The 22,287-nt window shown below is 45.9% G+C and overlaps 1 protein-coding gene across 2 annotated transcripts; it reads right to left on the reverse strand.

Annotated features, from left to right (window-relative positions):
• Positions 1-1,264: 1,264 nt before the first annotated feature.
• On the reverse strand, positions 1,265-21,847 carry PPM1K (protein phosphatase, Mg2+/Mn2+ dependent 1K). Of its 2 annotated transcripts, none has more exons than XM_075149990.1 (7): positions 21,716-21,847; positions 17,609-18,136; positions 16,942-17,042; positions 9,249-9,414; positions 8,572-8,716; positions 7,374-7,508; positions 1,265-6,904 (listed from the first exon to the last, which is right to left on the reverse strand). In XM_075149990.1, the coding sequence occupies exons 2-7, from the start codon at positions 18,046-18,048 to the stop codon at positions 6,773-6,775; spliced, it is 1,119 nt and encodes a 372-aa protein (XP_075006091.1). In that variant the 5' UTR covers positions 18,049-18,136; positions 21,716-21,847; the 3' UTR covers positions 1,265-6,772. The 2 variants fall into 2 exon arrangements, with proteins under 2 accessions (XP_075006091.1, XP_075006092.1); XM_075149991.1 differs by having other exon boundaries at positions 17,609-18,116; positions 21,716-21,845.
• Between the last annotated feature and the right edge of the window lie 440 nt (positions 21,848-22,287).

A 22,287-nucleotide genomic window follows, 5' to 3' on the forward strand; every position in this document is an offset into this window, starting at 1 on the left:
CCAATAGCGGTGACAAAAACCTTGTGTAATCAGCCACGACCCCTGCCCGGTGCAGGTGGGCTGTGGGGGGTGTTGACAGAAACTGCCCTCAGCTCCGGGAAGAGCTTCCAGCCTTTCGGGGGGGGGGGGGGGGCAGCCTCTGTGAGCGCCCCACGTGAGAGCAAGGACTGCTTTTCTTAAAGCTTGGCTGCTCTCCCAAAACCATCCCGATGAAGTTGGGCAGGGAACCACCATGGTGCTGCTGGGACTCAGCCGCCCTCCTCCTCTCCCGCAGGTGTGCCTGAACCAGCAGGTCACAGGGACACTCATTACAGGACAAGTGCTCCGATTGCAGAGTCACCTGGGGGCCATTTCCCAACTGCTGTGAAAGGGCAGGAGTGAGGAAAGCGCAAAGCTGTCCAGCGCTTTCCCCACACGCTACCCAAGCTCTTAAAATTCACCTACCTGAGCAGTGATTACTGTAAGCTTACCACAATGGCATATACGCATATATCCAAGAGCTGATCGGCTCCCAACTAAGCTGAGCAGTGGGTTGCCAACAAGGGATAACAAAAAAGGACTCGCTTTAGTCCTGAAAGGAAGGGCTGGGCCTCAGCTGTAGGAAACGGCTAGGACTTCACTGAAGTCAAGGCTGCTCCTTTCAAGGGAGAGAGTAAAAGTAGGTTTGAGTTCAGCTGTAAAAGCAGTACTAATTAAAAATAATAGGGATCTCAGGGTTACTTCTATGGCTGAGTTAAAACCCTCAGCTGTTATTTTCTCCTTATCATTTCTTTGAGGATAACTGAGAAGTCTTGAATCCATGCAGAAGCCAAAATGTATTCTTTTATTGAGGAGGCCCAATTTGTTTCTTTCCACTGTGTCACAGGATGACATCGCTCACCATGACAACTACCCAGGGTGCTTTCCTGCTTCACAAAATAATTACTTTTTTAAGACTGACTTGTTTTAGAGAGAGGGCTTTCTGATTTCTTGGTATTGTAATATATCAAAATATAAAAGACAAAGATAGCAAGTTAGAACATGTCGCCCTCATGCAGCAAAGCCCCTGGATGCTGACGGAGCACAGAGACAGAAGGTACTTTGCACTCGTTATCACTGGGTGAATGTCTTTGCAGGCAAAGCCTTGGTTATCAGAAGCTTTTTATGGCAGGGGCTGAGGCCCAAGGCTAACAGGACAGTCGCGACACAGCTTGAGGAGCAGAAACTTTTCTGCTCGTTTGCAGTGCGGTGGAAGAAGAAAAATCCATTTGTAGTGACACAACTCTAGATGTCAATTCTTTATTAAAATATCTTCTAAGCATTCCAGTACAGACTTATCTGCTCCACTGTAGCTTTGAGTTGATGAACAAATGCTTTTTTTTAAAAAAAAAAAGGCAAAATGGACACCTCTATAAAATTAAGAAGTAGATGAATTATGGACACTGATTACACCAAACATAAACACCAAACCACAGGAATTCTACACAGTCCTAAGGCAAACTATGTAACGAATGTACACAATTGCACTTAAGTCTGTAGAAAGTCGTGACACACACCGCTGCCCAAGCACTTGATACCCTGGGTCAAGAGGACACCCCGCTGGATATCTCTGCATTGAGAACTGCAGCTTCGGAACCAAGGAATGCCCGGAGTGTTGCTATACCATACATTCGGCTTGTTGGGTGAGTGACCAACGGACCTAGCAGTGCCCAACTGAATTTATTTAAGAGAAATTAATATTAAACCAGTTTCACTGGTATCTGTTGTTCTGTGCTTCTCTCTTAGCTAGAAATCCCAATGCCTTTGACCACAGCACACCAGCCTGCTGAGACAGAAAAGGTGATCTGATACCCTGATCCTGTGGAAGTCAATGGAAATCCTGCAGTGAGTCTAAGCTCCTCACAATTTTCATTTCCCCCAAGTATGTAAAAAGCAGTACTATTGCTGATTTCTCCCCACGCCCGTTCTCAACCACAAACTGCGCTCCATGATTATTCTCCAACCCTGAGCTTTTCAACCAAAAGGGACTGATTGTATTGAGGACCCTGTGTTAAACGAACTGTTGGATCTCATCCCCACTTCGATCTCTTGCACTATGTTCACCTTCCAGAGAGACCAGCTCTCCTAAATCAAGGCTGCAAAGAATATTTTACTAAGTTCCCTCTACAAAGCATGAAACCCCCCTTTCCAGGTGGCGGAGAGACCGAGCTGGAACTCACCACCTCTCCTAGTAAATTCTCCAGCACCACGAGGCTCCCTGTGCCTTCCACATCCTCACCGTAAAAACGAGTATCTAGCTGGACAGTATTTTTCACCTTTCTGCACCCACAGCCCACCCTCCTGCAGTGCCTGTACAGTGAGAGATACCACTGCTCCAGGGGGAGTGTTCAGGCAAGAAAATACTCTTACCAGAGCCAATGGAGTCCAGAATCCATCCCTAAAAGGCAGGAAAAAAGCAAACACTTGTTACGGTTTGCTCAGTAGGTCACCCTTAATGTTCAGTTCAGTTTGTAATAAACAGAAAGTATCATTCTTTTCAGTGAAACAACAGATGCACGGGAAAGACAGGGAGCTAGAGAGCAAACTGAGATTCTGTTCCGTTTCATTCAAAGAGTAAGATACCTCTACTGATCCTTTCATAAACCTCTGACAGGCAACTGCTGTTGTTAGGACAATTTGCTTTGTCCTCAAGTTGAAAGGAGTTCTCTGCTAGGCAAGAGAATTTTGCTGGTCCCTGGGGTGCAAAGCTGGTTGCTTGCAGAGCTGCTACAGGCAGCAGGAGCCTTGTTGACTAGATGATAGAAGAAAACCTAGAAGTACAGCTTCATCACAGCAGAGTAGGACCTAGCTCTGGTGGAGAACCCTATGCCAAAAGGTTTGCTGGCTGGACGTTACCGTGGCACTGCTAATTTGATCCCCTGGTACCACTACAACAAACCACTTTCATTTGACCCAACATGGCTTTACTCCACCAGCTTCATGGTCTGTGCACTCCAAATTCAGTGCCATACACCTATGTCCCACTCAACACATGAACGTGTTGGCAAAGCTCACTCTGCCAAGGTGGTGTCAGTGTCAAAACAGCCCCAAAACTGAAATGGAAGGGCAGGGACTTGTTCTAATTACTCTTCAGTGAGAAAGAGATGAATGATGAAAAATCCATCACCCTGGCAATTGCAGATTTTTCCCGACTTCTTGGAGAAAAACAAGGTTTGGTGCAGTTGCCACTGCAACTTAGGGGAGTTTACTGTCATCTTGGTAGGAAAAAGCAGTAACGCGGTTCAGGAGGTAGAGACCAATGGTCCTGGTAACGGAGTGTTTCTACAAAATGCTATGCTTTTCAAGCTGGCACTCAGAGTCTTGCCATGTGCAGCATGAAGTAAGGAATCCAGACAAACCAGTGTGAAGGTACCTCTGTTCTTAACGGAAGGAGGAACAGGCAGACTACTGGGCCACTTGGCAAAGCATTTCATCTTCATCAGTAGCTCGTTTACTTCAGAATGAGATGCAGAAAAATAGAGTGAACAGGCAGGGAATAACCTGTATGTAAGAAATGCATCTCTCTAATCTCCTGTCAGTTATTGATTCGCTTTTGCTTAGAGCAAAATGGCTCATATCTTAGTTTTATGTATGTGCTAATTTATTTGTGAAATTTATTGGTAGCTATTCAAAGTGCCTGTTAAATACTGGTGAGTTTTCAACTTCAATACAGTTAAGTGTTCCACAGGTAAACCACTCTGCATGCTAAATTCTTTCTCCCATCCGTTTTCAGGCACTGCATTTCCATGTCAGGAGACCTCCCTTCACTGCAGTATGCAATTCTGAAGTTAGCCCTGCTTTGAGCAGGAGGCTAGATAGATGACACCCAGAAGTCCTCTCCAATCTAAGTTTTCCTGTGATTCTATAAAGGCAGTAATAGCAACCACCAATACATCTTTATCTAATCATCTTCTATTTTGCAAAGCTTTGTCTTAGCCCTTCCTTTATATAATTTAAAAGAAGTTATGGATGGATCCTTCCTCTGAGAGGATAACCTCTCTGTTAGAAGAAATAAAAGCCCCCAACCACTTTTGTTCTCTATGAAATCAGGCAATCAGATAGGGATAAAATAAAAAATGCTCCAAAACCTCCACTGAGAAGAAAAACTGTCATTTCATGTTACATCTGGGTCAATGTTTAGAAGCTACTCAAACTGCCAGGTCATTCCTCTGCTCTTTATTTGCAGTGTTTTTCATTAGCAGCCTGCATTTAATACCATGTCTTCAGATTGGCAAGTATCCAGCACTGCTCCAAAAAATCAACGTGTACTTGTCACGAACACCCCAGCACCCTTGATATCTTCTGTCTGGATAGACGGCTAGCCGGCCGAACAGAAATGGACAGCATTTGGAACAGGACAGTGTTCATGGAGCTTGTCCAAATCCCTGCAGCACTGCTCGAGCCTGTCTGACACTCGATACCGAAGCCACCCCCACAGCAACTCCCTCTCCAGAGCTTGACTCTTAACCTTTCACTGTGCCCAGAGTAAGACTGCTGCGTGCTGTGGTTAACCCTTTGCTAGGATCTATCGGACCTGCTGTTTTAGCAGGTCACTTCGGCAGGAGAAAGGCTGTCAGCTGTTCACACAAACCGGTCACAACCACGTTCCCAGAGCAGCTCTCTGAGCCTCTGTCAGGTGTGACCTCTCCTTGAGGCTGCGTTTTGCCATTTTTGCCACAAATGGGTTGTGGGAATCTTCAGAGTTGCCACAGACAGAGAACCTGCTCTCGCGGGTAACAACTGAAAGTGCCCCTCTGCCTCAGGTAAGCAAGGCTGAGCCCGGGACCATGACCAGCAAACATTCTGACCTCAGGTGAAGACTGACCCCGGGGAAAATCTGGGGAGATAGAAGGGATTATTATTGTAAACCAGTGATGCGCTTGTTACGGAGGCCTGGGCAACAGCATCCAGTACAACAGAGATTTACATAGACCGACACACAAGCTCTTCATACTTATAAACCGAATATACACATTATATACACCATGTAATACACCAAGTGATGGCACAAAAAGAGTGTACTCTCTAAACACCTAGTACTTAATGCTGTCAGTACAACGCTGTGCTCTGCTGGGTGCTGCTGGGCCTTCGACCAAAGGCAAGGAAAGACGTGGAATGACTGCCTAAGGTGTAACCCTGGGCTGAAAGGAAAGGGCTAAAGGTAATGAAGACGCTTCCAGTAATTCACACTGGAAAATAAGAATCAGGCCAGGCATCTCAGAAATATTTTTCCTTATTGCAAGGTGATATAGTATCGGGCAACTTCTCTTTCACTTTTTTTGTTTTGTTTTTACAATTGTGCTGTTGGAAACATCCATAGAATGAAAAATACTGCGGCAAGTCTGAGAAGAGCCCAATTCTTCTCTGCCCGTATTTCATTGCAACAGGGTGACTGGGAGGCCACAGGAGCTGCGCACCTGGTGTGGAGCAGAGGAAGGAGGTCTGAACGAGGCACGCTGGGACAGATCTTCACCTGCTGCCAGCACGTCACCTGCAGCCCGTGTCACAGCAGCAATAGGAGCTGGCTCAGAGCTCTGCCCCCCCCCATGCCTCACTGGACGCAGACTCCCTCCGGAAAGGGAAGTGGAAACGCTTCGAGTACAAAACTACCTTCTGGTGTCTGAACATCTGACACCTACTAGAAACAATCCCCAAAACTTATAAAGATTACCTTACATTATTATGACGCTCTCTCATTTCTCTAGTTTGCTTGCTTTGGGCATTTTACAGCTTCCTGTACACCATGAAGAGACACAGGAGATCACAACTGAAAGAAATCTTCAGTGGAGGGCAGGAAAATCCTCATATTTATGAAGAAATAAACTCTCCTGTCTTACACGTCCAAAGAATCTTGATTAGTAAACTCTTTGAAATTAGCTGGTTTTCTTTTTTTTAAAAAAAAAAAAAAAGATTAAAGTTGATGAGAGTCTGTGGATATCAAAAACATGCAGCTTTTTCCCTCCTCTGTGCTCCTGTCAAGCACTGGCACACCAAAGAGAAGACAGTGCAAGGGGCTGCTGCGTGGTCCACAGAGACCGTACAGGCTTTGGACCCGTCTGTCCAATGGCACGTGGCTCCAGCCTGCTCCCTCTCCCTGGAGCTAGAGGATCACGGATGATGGCGGTGAGAGCATAAAGCCCTGCAAAGCAGCACTGTCTCAGGAAGTTGTTCAGCTACACCAAATGCCACTGGCATCAGAACCTAAACACTTCTGAAACTTCTCCCTTATTTTTCACCCACTTCTCTTGAAGCACAGGGGAGTTTTGGGTGGCTACACAGCAGAGGAAGACAACAAACCCGCTTTTTGTCTACCTAAGAACACTGTGCGTTTGTTCCCCCGTGTATTAACGTACAAAGAAGCCAGCACGCGGCTCAGACTCAGACTTACACAGCTGCCAGGTAACTAAGGGTCCTGGGTAATACAAGTAGGTATGAAACAATTGTGCAACATCTCCAGCCTTAGGTGAAAGCCCAGAGCCTCCTCTATGCGAACAAAGTGATGTGCAGAGCTGCTGGGACTACAAACCCAAAGAAATAGCTGCCTCAATGCCGACTGGAATAAATAAACGCAGCAAAATGCGATCAGCCGTAAGCAACAACGGGGCATTACGCACCGAGGGAGCAGTGGCACCTTCTATAACACTAGGAACAGAAGAGATGGACAAGACACTGAGTCAACCTATGCACAGATGGATGTGTTCTCCTGTAGCACGCTGTCCAGATTGTGGCAGGAAAAGATAGCTGTGGCAGGTCTTCATGCCCACCTCCCACTGGAAGCAAAACTGCGGCTGAAGGAGAAGTTGATCTCACCGTTTTTGTACTTTCCCCATGCTCCGAATGGCACTATGACAACTGTGCTGTTGTCTTCAGTGCCGAATTGCATTGCCTGAGAGAAGAAACAAATTGTCAGCATCATCATCTTGCTTGGAAAAGGAAACAAGTGTCTGGCTCCACATGGGACAGCATGCCCTGAGGCCCAAGACTTCCTTCCCCCCTCCCAGCCCTGACGCTGCATTCTGGTATGCCCCAGAGCTTTCCATAGGATATGCCACCACCCAGAACCCTGGTCGGAAACTGGCCATTTCTGTCTATGCTGATGACATACTCATACAGGAAGGAACTGCAGTCACGGTCCCAACGCAGTTCAGTGGATTGTGAGCTAAGCAAGTTAATTGAAATGATGGCTGGCAAGGATGTGGCAAGACCCAGGGTAAGGAAAGGGCTACCCGCGGGACCAGTGAACATCTCGACCATCAATCCACTTGAACGTGTGGTTGTATACTTGTTTTTTGAAAACCAGACCAAACCAAAAAACAACGAGAAGCATTTGGTGCCAAGAGAAGCCCTGGCATTACCTGCTCAGTAACAACATGGGCAGCTTCAGCAGGATCATGGCACTGGTTAATGAAGTCGCAGATCTCCTGACTGTTCACTATGAAGTTAATACCGTCTGTAGTAAGGACCAGGAAGCTGTCGTCTGCATGATGCAGCTGCAATAAAGGCACACAGTATGCACAACGATGGAGCGAGTGCTGCAAGGCAAGTTAACTGCCTTCATTTTTTTTACGCTCTGTTGCAAAGCACTTTTTCTGGGGGTGCTGCGTGCTCTCCTTGCTTTCTGTGCAAGAACTAACTAGAACCCCCAAACCCTCAGCTAGCCAAAGGCTGCCCCTTGAATCCTCGAGCACATCCATCAGCCACACAGACTGTGTTCCCTGTACTGGAGGACAGCGTCATAAGGTGCTTCCAATTCTAGGAAGCAGCCCTCTGAATACACTGAGGCCAGAAGACCAGATCCATACATTACCCAGTAAACAAAATGCTGCCTTAAACTGAGGATTTCAAGGAAGACGTGATAGCACTGCGGTCATCTCCCTAAACCCCTCAGGCCTAGTGGGTGGCGTTTAATTAGAACCCACTGAATATAAGTTCCCCAGGCCCTGGGAAGTGCATTGGGGAAAGTAACAGAATACGAGCTGAGAGGACAGCCTTCCTGCAAAAGTGAAGGCAACTGTGCTGAATACCTTCTGGGTGGTTAATCTGTCTTCCGGACAACTACAGAGCTACGGTAAGATGCATGCAACTGCCCTTGCCTCTTCCCTTCCTCCCAAGCGTGCAAACCTCTACGTATTCTACTTTTTTCGATGACAGCCCATCCATATCCCACCTACTTCTCAGTGGTTTTATATCAGCATTAACCTCAAAATTATTCATTTGATCAAAAGCCCCAAAAAGACTAACACTTTTGTATTTCAGTAATGGATATCATGTGTTATCTATCTTCCCTCATCCTACATTGTACTGTTATAAATGGGGTTTAGAAGTTGGTCTGGTTGAATTTAGTATCAATGCCAGATTCTTTTCTGTCCTGTTGGTGTTAATCTGAAATGACTTAATTAGAATTAGTCTCCGGTTACTTCACCATAAATAAAAACTAATGCTCGGCCAAGGCTTCACCTGGGCACGTCATGTGGGTACTGCCACCTGCATTAAATACCTATGATGCCCCTTAGTCCGAATGTTGCTGTCCCTGTTAACCAGCCCTTCTTTTACCTGAACCCTTTTTGTTTCTGGCTGGGCTATCACACCACGGTTTTTAAGATCCAAATCTCCTATGCTCCGTGTCATTGCAAGTCTACCATTCACATGAGGTTGTCCCAAACTGTTCCAGGCAACGAAGCCACCGCATTTCCTAATCCTGTCCAGAGGCACAAAAGAAAAAGTGAATATGAGTTACTGCTTCACACCATTACCCCTGTCTGTATCTGCAATTTCTGTCACTAGCTACTGATGCGGAATGGGGTACGGAGGATCTAAGCTGGGAGACTGAGGGTTGGCTTTTGCTGTTTGAAGGGCTCCACAGAAAGGATGTGGCTTGGCGGGCTGAGTCCTGACCTGGGAACCATAGTGCCTTTCTTCAGGTCTTGGCTCTAACTTGGCAGTCTTGGACAAGTCTGAACCATGTGATCACGGCTCTGTACCGAGTTCTAGCTGTGCTGATCTTACTGCTGAGACAGTTCACGCTCATGCAGGGCTTTCCACATCCCTGGTCCTCTAAGCAGAACCAAATGAATTAACTGGAGCCGTGCCGCTTTCTGCCAGCTCAGAGATGGTCTCAGGGCATTACGTTCAACTCTCTGCTTTCTTCCAGGCCCAACCCCGCAGCAGAACACAAGCATATCCTGACCGAGGCCGTTCCCTGGGAAGCCACATCACCAGTCGACAGGTACCTTTCCTTCTCCTCCTTCCTTTCTGGAGTATGGTCAATGGTGAGTTTCATGGCCTTTCCCTTTCGACATAGCAGAGCACGACTGTCTCCCACACTTGCCACAACCAGCTCAATGCCGTCCCGGAGCAGAGCCACTGTTGCAGTGGTCCCAGAGTTCATCAGAGTTGCTATAAACGTCATAGCAAAGAGAGAGGTTTTAGCACTGCCTCAAAGCATGGGACCAGTTTCAATTGGTAAAATGAAGACAACTTGTGCTCTACATTACCAGTACGTAACTGCTTTTAAGTTAAACTAAATCTACACATAAAAAAAAATACAGCAAACATGCATGCATGTAGGACTGGGGCGAGAGAGAGGAAGTGGAAAGGATAAGTATTTCTGTGCAACAACATGGCTCCATGCAAAGAGGGCAAGTGGAATAAAAACAGTACAAGGTACAGTGGCTTCCCTTCAGCTTGTAGCAAATAGTTTTTCTGTCCCACTAGCTCACCTCAGGTTACAGGGTTAATGTCCTTATTCCCGGGCACAGTGACGGTACGGGTAGCCTACCATAAAGCTGATGGCTCTTCCCTTCCGTTAGGTGGTGAAGTGGGCAACTGAGTACAAGTAATTGTGGCTCTACATAGTTCACCAGAAAAGAAACACTAAATCGCTCCTTTACCCCAGTCTGTGGGGTCCTCCCCTTGCTGTCAGAGTTGTACAATCTCCCTCTTCTTCCCCCAGCCTTGCCAAGATACGAAGGGTTCAGCTAGCAGGCCGCTGGCTTTTTTCATAAAGGAATGCTGCTCTCTTCAGACCCCGTCCACTTGCTGGAGGTCCCAGCGCAAAGGTGAAGCTGGATTCTGCCTCGCCTTGTGCCTGCAAACCGATGCAGTCAGCTGGCAGTGGCTCTCTGGGCAATCTGCCCTGGGCGCTGCTGGGATCACTCGGCAGGGGTGTACAGTGACTGCCTAGAGGGCAAAACAGGGCCCTAGCTGCTGTCTTCCTTCTCTTACAGGGTAAGGGAGCGAGCTGAGCTGACTGACCGTGTTCGGGGACCTCGTTGGATTAACTGGTGCAAGGGCTTCTCATTTCAATTTCTACAACGCTCTGGAAAAAAAGAAGCGCTTGAAAAGGAGAAAAGCGAGTCTGCCCATTTCAGAAAAGATCGGCAGTTTTATCTCTGGTGAAGGAAATGCCAAAAGAACTGTCCAGCCTTCCTTTTTTTTGCTTTTTGAAAGAAGCAGTCCCATTTTACAGTTAGTATCTTCCCTTCCTGCAAATTATGCAAAGGTAACCCAGTCAGAGGTGCCTGGAAAGCAGTAACTCCTGCCAACTTGAGCTATTACAGTAAAATGTCTGGCCAGTACAAGCTATTGCCTGGAACACATTTGCATTCACAGCCAATGCAAACCCCCTTGAAAAGTCCTCTGTAGGTCTCTGGCATTCTGGTTTTAAAAGCAAACCAATTCAAGAGGGGTTTTGGGCTAACTTGGGAATAAGAATCCCCAATTATATTCCCGTTTTCACATGACTAACAGTTAAAGATCTTTCCACCACCGTTTCTGCACAGCTCAGCTACAATTGCATGCACTCCTACCTCTGGCCCTGCAGCCCTGACCCCGGGGAGGCAGGATGGATCTGAGACAGGACTGCGCGTCTGAGCCCGAGGAATGCCAGCCAGCCCCATCTCCGACCAGCTGCCAGCAAATGGCATACACGCAGCACGACCCCCTGCGTACTATGGAAACAGAAATGCGAGTGCTCTGGGATTTTGGGTTGGGACCTCTTTCCCCAACCCTGCGAGGTCTCAGCACCCCGTAAGTAAAAGGGGATTGGAAGTAAATTGAAGTGCACAAAGCCCTGAAAGATGCATTGAGCCTTGTTGTGCAGCGAAAGCAGTGAGTTGATGAATCCAAAAAACTTCACAAAACAATCTAAACTAAGCTTGTGTTATTATTTAAAACAGGTATTATTACTGCAGTGAGGACTTGGTTTAGCTATACACTTAACCAACACGTCAATCATGAACATCAACCATGGTGACCTAGGTCAAATCTTGGACTACGTTATGGCTGCCATGCAGGCTATGATATTCAAAAACTATTTAGATGCCGGTAGCTTCTGACTGTTCAGGTAAGCACTGACATCCTGTTTCTAATTTGAAGCAAGGACTCATCCAGTGCAGGCTCACTTTGAGGCACATTATAAAAGTAAGATGCTAACAAGTACCAGTGCAATGAGAAATTTTAGTACAACCAGTAAAATACCTGTTTTAGCCAACAGTTAAAAGAAGTGAAATGAAGAATCTCCATAAAACTACCTTTTTTTTTTTCACAGAAAATACATTTTATTTAGACGATAAAATTAATGCAGAACTGCCGCTACTCTCCCATTTCATTCCTTGGTTTTGGAACTATGCTGACAAACATAAGCAGTTTCTTACAGTGAAAGACCTTAACAGTGAAAGTTAAGATCCATAGCCTTTAGCTTATAAATGACTGGAAACATTTGGACATCCAGGTGAATCTGAAAGATCCGAATCTTTCAAGCGCAAACTCCGAAAGAAAAGAGCCGCTATCACAAAATCAAGGGATGGTACTAAAAAACAAGTCAATATATTTTTCAGAATTGTGGTAATGGTCATAGTGACTTGAGCTTTATATACGTTTATTAGTTAAATAGCACTCCTGGAAAAAATAAATGCTGCTCACGCTCTCTTCCTTGGAACCAGTTCATGATCTGGGTAGGGGTGCAAGAACATGGATGTAGCTAGACTACAAGCATTATGTGATTTCTAGCACAGCTCAAAAACACAGGAATGATGATGGGATAACATTTTTAATGCTTTACTACAACTGCTGCTAGGTTATTTAATAATATCAAAATACATTGCATCAGCATATATATAGGTTTTAACAATTAAAGAGTTTATTTTTTTTTCCTAACAATATCACTATAAAACTAAGATCTTTCAATAGGTCTTAACACTCACTGGACAACTTTTACTGCAAGTCATCTCAACTAATGTGACAAAGAGGATGTGGGAACCTTCCAGTAGTCCAGGCTAGGAACCGCTGGACTCCTTCACCTGGGACAAAATTAAGCAGATCTCTCTTTCCACTGAAGCCCAGCAAATAGTGTCCAGGGCCTCCAGTTCTAGAGCTGCTGACCAGGTACAGTGTCTGCCACAAATAACACGCACACAGAGGCAAATAGGAAATTCACCCAGGGACTTTGTTCAAACAAAATAAACCTGCAACACTGGAGATGAAAGAATAAGGGCTGCAGAACAGGGGAAGTAGTCACTCTTGGGTTTGCCTGCACTGCCTTTTGCAGATCGTATAGGAAGTACTTGAGGCTTACACATGCATCTTTGGCCACAGATAAATCAGCCTTGGTATTTCGGGGGAATTGCCACCGTTCTAGCCTTTTCGCTAAAACTGTGACAAAACCAGTTTAAATTCAGCTAAAATAAAAGCTACTTTTTTTTTTCCTGTGGAGGTAAGTAACCAACCAACAAATCAATCAAGGAATTTTATCAATGCTAGAGGGCCAGCTGTCTCATATATGGCAAGAGTGGCCACCCTGAAGAACATCTTCAGTAGAGAATATGGCCCAATCTGTTTCCTCAAGGTAATTATTTATTTTTTTATATATATATATTTATATATAACATAAAAATGGGAAGTTCAAACCAGTGCCAACTAAAATGGGGCCATCTTACAGACACTGAATAGAAGTATATGAATCATTCTGACCCATAGGAAAATATGCAAAATAAACACCCCTTTAATATTGCAATTAGTATCTTCTAACTTGATTAGGTAATAATCAGGGCCCTTGGATAAAAAGGCTGCCTTTGTAATGTTGATGGATTCATGAAATATTTAAATACAATTTCTGCAGCTCTCCCTTTTCCTCAGTGTTGCAGGTTAACATATTCAAAGAAATAAAAATCATATGTTTGAATGGTAACTTAAAAAAAACAAAACCAAAACCCACTACTTTTTAAATTTAGTTATTTTTAAATAACTTTTGCTGTTTGCTCAGCATAAGATTCCAGGAGTGACCTTTAAACATAGATACATCAGTTAATACCTGGCTATGTTTTAATAAGATGGCTATTCCAGAAGTGAGCGGCCAATGTGATTAGAGTTGGATGCACTGAATGTCGAGGTCGATGGAAGGACTCCCTGTTGTTTTCTCCAAGTATGGATCGCAGTGAACAGAAGCAGTAGCAGTACCTTGTAGAACTGCACTAGGCCAGGAGAGGGTTTGTCTTATGTTTCTCTAGAGAGATGCTCAAATTTCCTCAAGCACATGATGCACTTCCTTATTTCTGCCCTTGCTGAGCAAAGCTATTCAGCCTTTGCATTTCAGTTTTTACGGCTGGTCAAAAATATCAGAAAATTCTGTCCATCTGTGTTAACAGTTGTCCCATGGATAATGACGTATTTGTTGGACGTGAGCTTCCTTTACTGTGTCCTATACCTAAGTTTAGCAGTGATTTAAAAGTGACTGGATATATTTAAATGCGTGGAAGTGAATGAAAATGCATTTTTGAAGAGATATCAAACACCATGCTTCAGGGCTCAGGCACATCTCTAAGCTGTTAATGATTAGAAAGGATTTAGGTGGAGGACAGATTGTCCCAGATCTGCCTACAGCAAGTTTCTTATGCTTTTGTGTGAAACAACAGGTACAGATCACTGTCAGAGGGGATACTGGACCCGTCTCCAGCAGACCAGTACAGCACTCCAACAGCGCTAGTGAACTGCATGCCGGACACAGTAGCAGTACCTGGAACACATACACTTTTTTTTATTGAAAGCTCACAGAAACTATTATGCTATGTATTTTCCATCCATAATTTCAAATATTCTGTAATTGTAAAGTGACCTACAAAGGGCTGTGACCTTGGAGACATAGCTAGGTGCTCCAACAAGGCACATCTCCAGTCCTGTTAAATTTGTGCCATTATATGAGGTTTTTACCCCTTAAATAGTATTATAAACAGTGCGCCAAACAATATCCATGCAATTTTGGCTACAGAGATTTGTCCCAGGACTTACGTTCCTTCCAACAGCCAGGCACACACTTTCAAAGCTGGCCGTGTGTTAGTAAAGACCTGGATATCCTGAACACGCACTGGTTTTTTTGCAGATACAGTGAAAGGAGTGAATCCTGGCAGGGTCATCTACTGGAAGAAGACTAAGCTATTACTTTCCACTTCGTCAGCTATGGCCAGGTTTCAAAAGGAGGTCAGTCTTGGGGAGCATCCAGCGTATCCCAGATACCCAGTGTTACATAACCAGCCACCATTTTCAAGATACTTTAGCAGCAGTCTTGACTGTCACATCTAGAATAGCCACAATTAATCAGAAATTTTGCTGGCAAACTGAATCAATTTGGAAGTCGGCTTCTAACAAGGATACATGACAAGCATTGAAATTTTATGTAACTTTCAAAACAGCAGCAACAACAAAAATATCCACACCAAGCAGTCAACATAGTATTGAATTATTTTAACAACAGATATGCAAAAAGTTTAATTAGTTCAGAAATCTGCACTTGTAACCCTGTTACTCCACTTTTTGCCTTATAACTTGATTTTCAGCTGGGCAACCAGTCAAGAGCACTGGGCACTTTTAGATCTCACTGGCTCCTGCAAGAGCTTGCAGGTGCTCAGCCTACCTGAGAAACACTGAGTGCTTGCCAGAGTGTGGCCCCTGCGGATGTTTGACAACGCTTTTGCCCGATATTTTGCTTGACCTCAAGCTTTTTTAATGAAGAGGGTTTGTCCAGTATCTTGATAGCTGTTACATAAATTTGCTGGCATTTGCATTGTATTTCATTAAGCAGCACCAGTTAGTTAAATGATATGAAAAAAATCCTATAAGCAGTTCCAAAATGCTCAGCTTGCTGCACAACTTGTCTGTCAAATACTGTTGTTATCCAGTTCCGTAAGTCTCATGTACGAAATGCCATAATCAGAAACCTTTTTCAGAATAACAGAATAATATACTAAGTACAGTTCCCAATCCTTCTCTTCTAGGAGCTGCTGTGACACTTAACAGAGGTCACTTCAATGAGCCAAACCAAGAGCTGTCCTACTAAGGGGTGGCGAGGGGGACATATATAACGGACCTTCATGTTAGCGAAAATGAAAGGTCCTGATCCAGAGAAGCACATAAGCCTGTATTCAGACACTTCCTTGAATTTAGACTTTTAAGACAACATATTTGCAAGGAGGCTCTTGGATAAAAAGCGTATCTGCTTTACTGATGTGTCTCTCATGAGCTCAGTTAAAACTCACCCTGTAGGTCAAAAGTGACTCTGGACTTTTTTTACCACATCGTTATTTTTAAAGGATCTAAATATAAAAAAAATAAAATGGGATATAATGGGGAAATGAGCTTTATAGATTTAAGCCCCCTTTTTTAAGGGCTGCATTTCAGGACTTAAGACTTTTTTCCTGATACCCCTGATACCTTAGCTTGTACCAGGTGAGAGGAAAGGTGTGTATCCCTCACAGTGCTGCAACAGTCAGGCTACCTGTCCTGCCAGGAAATATTTGAGTCTACCTAGATTCATCTAGCAGTTAAAGTGCAGGAAGCCACTCCATTACTTGATTGTATTCATTCATTGCTTAAGAAATGTAGCTTGAGAATACAGTATCACTTCAGTCCCTACAGAGCTTATTGGTTTCAAGTCTTTCTTGGAGAGAAAACTTTTACAGTTTATGTTCTTCTGAAACGACCTCTGTCATTTTGCCAGCACCTGCACCAGCACTGGGACAGGTTTTTTGTTTGTTTTTTTGGTTGTGTTTTTTGGTTGTTTGTTCGTTTGTTTGTCTGTTTGTTTGGTTTTTTTAAGACTGGCTAAACTGACTCTTAAAATTGCATCTCATGGATGAGGAAACTCCTGTGACAGAACTGGAACCGGGACCTCTCTCCCCCTTCCCAAGTTACTCTCTATAAACTCCAGTTGCTGGAACTGGAACTTCAGGCGTGCTTAGTCTCTAGACACATATACAGCCAGGACTAAGGAGTCTAAAAGGGCTGGTGCCAGCTTTACCACAGCCTTACCACAGCCAACCTTGTCCTTCTCTTCACTTTTTTCCCTTTCACACTCAGCTACTCTTGTGATTCTGTTTGTGCAGGAACAATATTGATTGTATTAATTTTGCCTTACGTTCCTCCTCAGGTGCAGCAGCCAAGTTAGAAAGGGGAGCTTTTGACACTGTTGCTTTTAGCCCACTGGAATAATAGCTTTTAAAGAAAAAAAAAAACCTAAAACCAAACCCCCCCAAAAACCAAACATGAAAAACCCCAACAAAAAAACCCAAACCAAACCCTCCCTCCAGGCTTCTCGCACAGTAAAGAGAAGCTCCTTGCAAACCTAAATCACTCTTTGCTAACTTTACAAACGCTTTCCTTGACAGAATCACATTAAGAGAAATTCATTGATGATTATGCTAACATTCAGATCAATAACTCCCCTGGTAAATTTGATTTAGACTTTTTATAGCTTTTTCATTTTAAGGAGGTAAAGCATAATTGTTTCATTTGCAGTAAGTAATCAGAGCAAAATCCTATGTTAAGTAAAACTGTTTTCAAGCATTTTTCTGGACATTTTACTACAAAACTACTGAGCAAATAAGAAAAACCTTATTCTCCACATCCATATGAGTAGAATATTTTTTTACCTACCATCAGCAGACAGATGAGCGTGCCTTTCATATGCTTTGTTTATTTCTAGAAAAGCTTTGTTCAAAACATTTTCCAAGTTCTGCTCCTCAGCAAGAAATTCTCTGGAAACAAACAAGCAAAGAAAAAATTAAACTTCTTTCCAAGAAATATACATCTTGATCAATCACTTCCATAGCCTTATCTCCTCCCTGCATGCGTTGAATAATGCTGGATTTCAGTGAAAAGGTAATATGATTTTACTAATGACCTGCACTGGAAGCATAATCCTGTAATTTTGCAAATAGATAAAATTCCTCTTCCAACACTCAGGGATGTGACAGAAGAGCGTAAGCAAGCCGTAGGTCAGCGACCACAGTGACCCCATCTGAAAACAGTCAATTCACACTCTCTCTGTGTTCCCAGTCCTTTCCTGGGCACCATCGTATTTTCCTATCTTGTCTTTGCGGGCTTGCTCGACGGGGTAGGCGCCATACAGAGTAAGTAGTTCATAGCATGTCCATTGTAACGGACTGTTCCAGACCGGTGTTCCTGCTGTCCTGTTGGGCTAGGTGGCTATATAACCTAGGAGGCTTAGCGACAACGTATGACCCACCGGTTCCCTTTCAGTCCTAAGGAAGGAATCTCTACTGTAATTCATTTGACGCGCATTCACTTGATGCACACTTACTTAATATATTTTTCCATGTACTTATCACAGAAGTCTGCTGCTGCTGCCCCGCCATGTCCATCGTATACTGCAAAGTATAGGACATCCTCCGTCAGCTGAGCATAATTAAACCGGTCTTCATTTTCCTTACGCTTCCCGATATGGCTAGCGCAGCCCACGTTGGCCAGGCTGACTTTTGGAATTGGCTTCCCATACTTTATGCTTGGTGGGAGGAGAATAGGTTCGTCAATGCGATTGTCCCAGATGCCAAAGGTGTCCCATGTCGTAGGTCGCCCGCTCCCATCTGGATCGAAGCGGGAAGCACGGCGCTCAGAGGTGGAGCTGTAGCACGCGGCAGTCAGACGCTTCTCGTCTTGCAAGAGGCGGGACGTCAGCACGGCTCTCCTTCTTACTTGATACCCTCCGTTTCGTACCAAATTAATTAAAGTAGCTGTTGACATAACTTGTCTTCACAGAGATTCGTAGGAGTAAAAGATCAGGAATAAAAGATACGCAGCTGCTGGAATGTCTTCGAGAACAAAGAGAAAACTGATCAGGAAACAAGAAGCACAGGAAGGGGAATTTTCAGTTACATCATTCAGGAAACAATGTCACCCTCAGAGCCCGCTACTCATGCATAGCACTGGGCTGCCTAGAAGAAACTACAGAGAGATCTGCATGACTCACCGAGAAACAATCCTACGCAGACCAGCCCACATCTAATGGGGAGTACTGCAGATAGCTCAAGGTAAGGCATTTCTGCTGGCCACCTGCATAATGATATCCTGAATTTTCAAAGGTTGAAGAGGTTGTGATGGAGCAAATGAGAGTGATAATGACTTTGCTCCATGTCAGCTAAAATATGAATATGTGAAAATATGAGGTGAGGTTGTGAAAATTAGCTTATCACGCATGCTCTTCAAACAATTGCTGAAACATCCGCACTATGGCTCCCGGGGGGGAAGGCAGGAGAAATATATTTGCTTAGATTTTAAAGAGTTTTTTCAACTGCACATGATATTTGTTTCTGTCACGTTTATTGAGGACTTGAACGATACTTTTCAACACAGACCTGTGAAGTGAATTGTGATTTTCTTAGGCTATCTAAGAACGACTAAGAGTGTATCCATGGACACACAACAGCACACACAAACTTGCCCCCAAAAAACCCCATGCAGCTCTTTGCTGTTTTGTCTGGCCTGAATTCTCTGCCACCTAACCCTGAAATGAGCTCCCTTGGCTAACACAGGCAAGACAGATCTTCTACTGGCTTCTCATATCTCTTTTCCAGCCCAGATAAATTAAACACACCACTTGGCTCGGCACAGATAAAAATTCACTAATGATGATTCATCTAGCATGCTGAAAAATGTAGAAAGATTGGCTTATTTAATCTTTTGTAGAGTTACACCCAACTTGATGAAAGTTCAACAGGCTGGGCTGCAGTTTGTAGTAAGTCCACATTGTTGCACCGGAGTAATCTGAACTGGACCATCAGATCACTGTAACTAACCACACTAAATTTTAAGTGAGGGATTTCTAACTTAATTGCTCGAAGTTTGCTGAGAGCAAAATTATGAGTGAAAGGTATTATATGCCATAATAAAGGAATTTAAAATAGGCAGGCTCACAATGAATGCCAAAAAAAAAAAAAGATGGCAGGGTGGTCTGACAAAATCGAGCAGCAAAGAGCAACCCAAGTACCCCAGAGACGCTGTAATTCTGGGCTGGAGCGCCTTGCCGTTGTACTTTCCCCATGCCCATCACAATTGCATCTGTAGATCTGAAATATTTGTTAAAACTACTTTTTAAAATTACTAGACAAAATCTGAGTGCTTGCAAAAACACGCAGTCAAAGGTAACTTAGTAAGTGGCTGCTTTAGAAAACGGCTGTGAGGAGCTTTCTGGAGGCCTCCATTAAACTTGTCGTTCACAGCTCAAAGCATGTTGCTTTAGATGCTCTTGGTTTACCTTTCATGCAATTCTTAGATGAAGAAAGGCTTCTTTACTTAGCACTTAGAGAGAAACTGTTAACTTGATAAAAGCCCGCCCGTGCTGGGAATCACTGTTGTTGCACCAGACAAATGTGGGCTAGGCCACCAGGTGAGTGGAACTGACCACTTAGAATTTTAAGATTTTCCCTTTTATTGCGGGGTGATGACAACATCACATCCTTATTTCAGTATCTTACGTGTATTTAAAAACTGATTTACTTTCCTGAGTTGCTTTTTCTTTTCTGTTACCCTTGACTCATAACAACAGTATGTTAACTTCCTTCTGTGAAACACAGCACGACCAAACTGAAAGCCTGCCAATTAACAAAACCCACACTTGGTTTCACTTCTGTCAGCTTGAAAGGAGAACATGAAATGTTAGCTATATTTAGATTTCCCAGTATCCACAGCATGAATCAGAGGATTAATTCAAAATCCCAAGGTAATTAATGCATTTGTTCCCTATCAAATTCAACTCTCGAAAGGCTTTTTTCCCAGGCAGGTATAAATACTGACGACAGTTTTGCTTTTCAAGTATCTCTGCAAGTCAGGAGTAGGAACCTGATCTTTAGTTTCTGTGATGTAAATAGTTATGCTTTCAATTGAACATATAACAGCCTGTGCTTTCCTAACTGATATGTTCGCAAACACGGGGCAAGCCTATCTGGGCAAAACAAGACCGAGGTATTGAAAAGGGGCACTGGTGTTAAAACCAAAGTCCAAGACGGACAGTTGTAGTTGGAAATCTGTTTTGAGGTGCTCCATCTGATCCTGTTAATCTGTACACATTTAACTTAAAGAAATAGCTCCTGCAGACAGACACGGAAATACAATGCTTAAAGCAAACAAAGTGAGAGATTAAACTGTAGCTTAACATGCATGGTGCCCCTTTTACAGCCTGGCTGCTTCTTGGCACATGGAAATTTCCCAGACTGCGAGAAGAAAAGGGGAAAAAAAAGAAACCCGGAAGAAAGAGAAGGCATGTGCTGCCCCAGGGGATGAAACGTATTTTAAAAGGAATTTAAGACTCTCAACACGTATAAGTGCACTTGCCTTGCATAATTTCCAAACTGCACAGATGTGGGCAGTATGTTAAGCTCATCTTAAATCAGAGGTTTGTTTTAAATCTGTGACAATATAATCTCACCCCCTGCCTGGATAATAAACTGCACAGACAGCAGCAATTTAAAGAGGTTTCTGCTGCTATTTACTAATTACGAATTAGTACACAACCGATTGTCTGAGCTAGGACGGGTTTATTCTGTGTATGCAAATGCTGTGCAGTTATGTTAGGCAGCACCGTTCGAGCCTCTGGTGAAAGACTGATGTAACCAGCACAGATCTCTCCTTTAATCCAAGCCCCTCCACGATGGGAGAGGTGGCTGTGCTGCAGTCCCGTCCTCACGGCTGCGATGAAGGGGTCGGCAGAGAGAGCTGCGGGCCAGGCCAGAGGCTGCTCCGCACTTCTCCGCTGCCGCCTGTGTGCACGACCGGAGCGCGGCCTAACGGCGAGAGCGCGGGCCGGGACCCGGCCCCGGCTGCCACATCTAAGCGGGCAGACACAGCAGGAACCCCGCGCAGCAGCCGCAGCTGGAGGAGAGGGAAACGCAGAGAAGCGAGGAAGGCAAGCAAGCCCCCAGCCCTGCGAAGCAGCCCGCGGCGCTGCCCCTGCGCCGCTCGCCCGGAGACCGACGGTGTCCGTTGGTTTCCTCCCTCCCGCCCACTGTTCCCCCCCCGCTGCCGCAGCCGGGGCCGCGCTCGCCGGGCTGCCGGCCTTCCCCTGCCAAGGCTCGTGAGACTGCACCTGCCGCCGCCGGCGGAAGGGACCGGTGTCGGTAAGCGGGAGCGGAGCACGCCTCCTCCCCAGGGCAGGCTCATGCCCCCGCCGCGCGGCCCGGCCCCAGCCACCGCCCGGAGCCCCGCGTCGCCCATCCCGCTCCCCTCGCCGAAACGGGCGAGCGGAGGGAGGCGTTTCCGAGCCCTGGATCCCCACGCCGCTCCCCGCGGCGGCCGGCGGCGCCCTTCCCGCCCTTACCCCCATCCCAGGCCCCGGGCAGGCTGGGCCGTTAACGGGCCCCGGCGCTAAACGTCGGTGCGGCCTCAGGGGACCGGTCCGGGGGCCGGCGGCCCTTACCTCCTTCCGCGCCCGGACAGCTGGCAGCGGGGAGCTGCGCCCCAGCGGTGCGAGAGCGGCGCCTCCCCGGACCAAGGCTGCCGAGGCGCCGGCCCCGCTGCCGCCCGCTAGCTTTTCCCCCGGCCCCGCCCCGCCGACCAGCCGGAGCCCGCCGGGCCAATCGGGCGGCGGCGGGGACCCTCCTGCCGCAGCCCTGCCCCCCGCCGCCCCCAATGGCTGCCGCCTGGGCGGCCGAGCCTCCGCCCCGCCCCGCCCGCCGCGCCCCCGGCCGTTGGCCGTGGCGGGCCGCCGAGAGCCGCCTGCCGCCAGGGACCGGGGGGGCGGCGCCGGGCCCGGCAGGGGAGGCCGGCAGCCGGCAGGCCGGAGGAGAGCAAGGCCCTGAGGCGGCTCTTGCCGGGGGCATTGTGGCGGCCCCGCGCCTGCCTTCTCGCCGCGCCACGCCTTTCCAGCGGAGGTTGCTCTTGCTTGTCTCCGTCGTCCCCCTCGCAGGGGCGAGGGACCGGAGGAGGAGGAGGAGGGAGACCAGTATGGCCTTGGCCGAGGCGAAGGCGTCGGGCTCGTGGCGATGTCCC

The sequence above is a fragment of the Calonectris borealis genome, chromosome 4 (assembly GCF_964195595.1).
Source record: "Calonectris borealis chromosome 4, bCalBor7.hap1.2, whole genome shotgun sequence".
NCBI classification, from domain to species: Eukaryota; Metazoa; Chordata; class Aves; order Procellariiformes; family Procellariidae; genus Calonectris; species Calonectris borealis.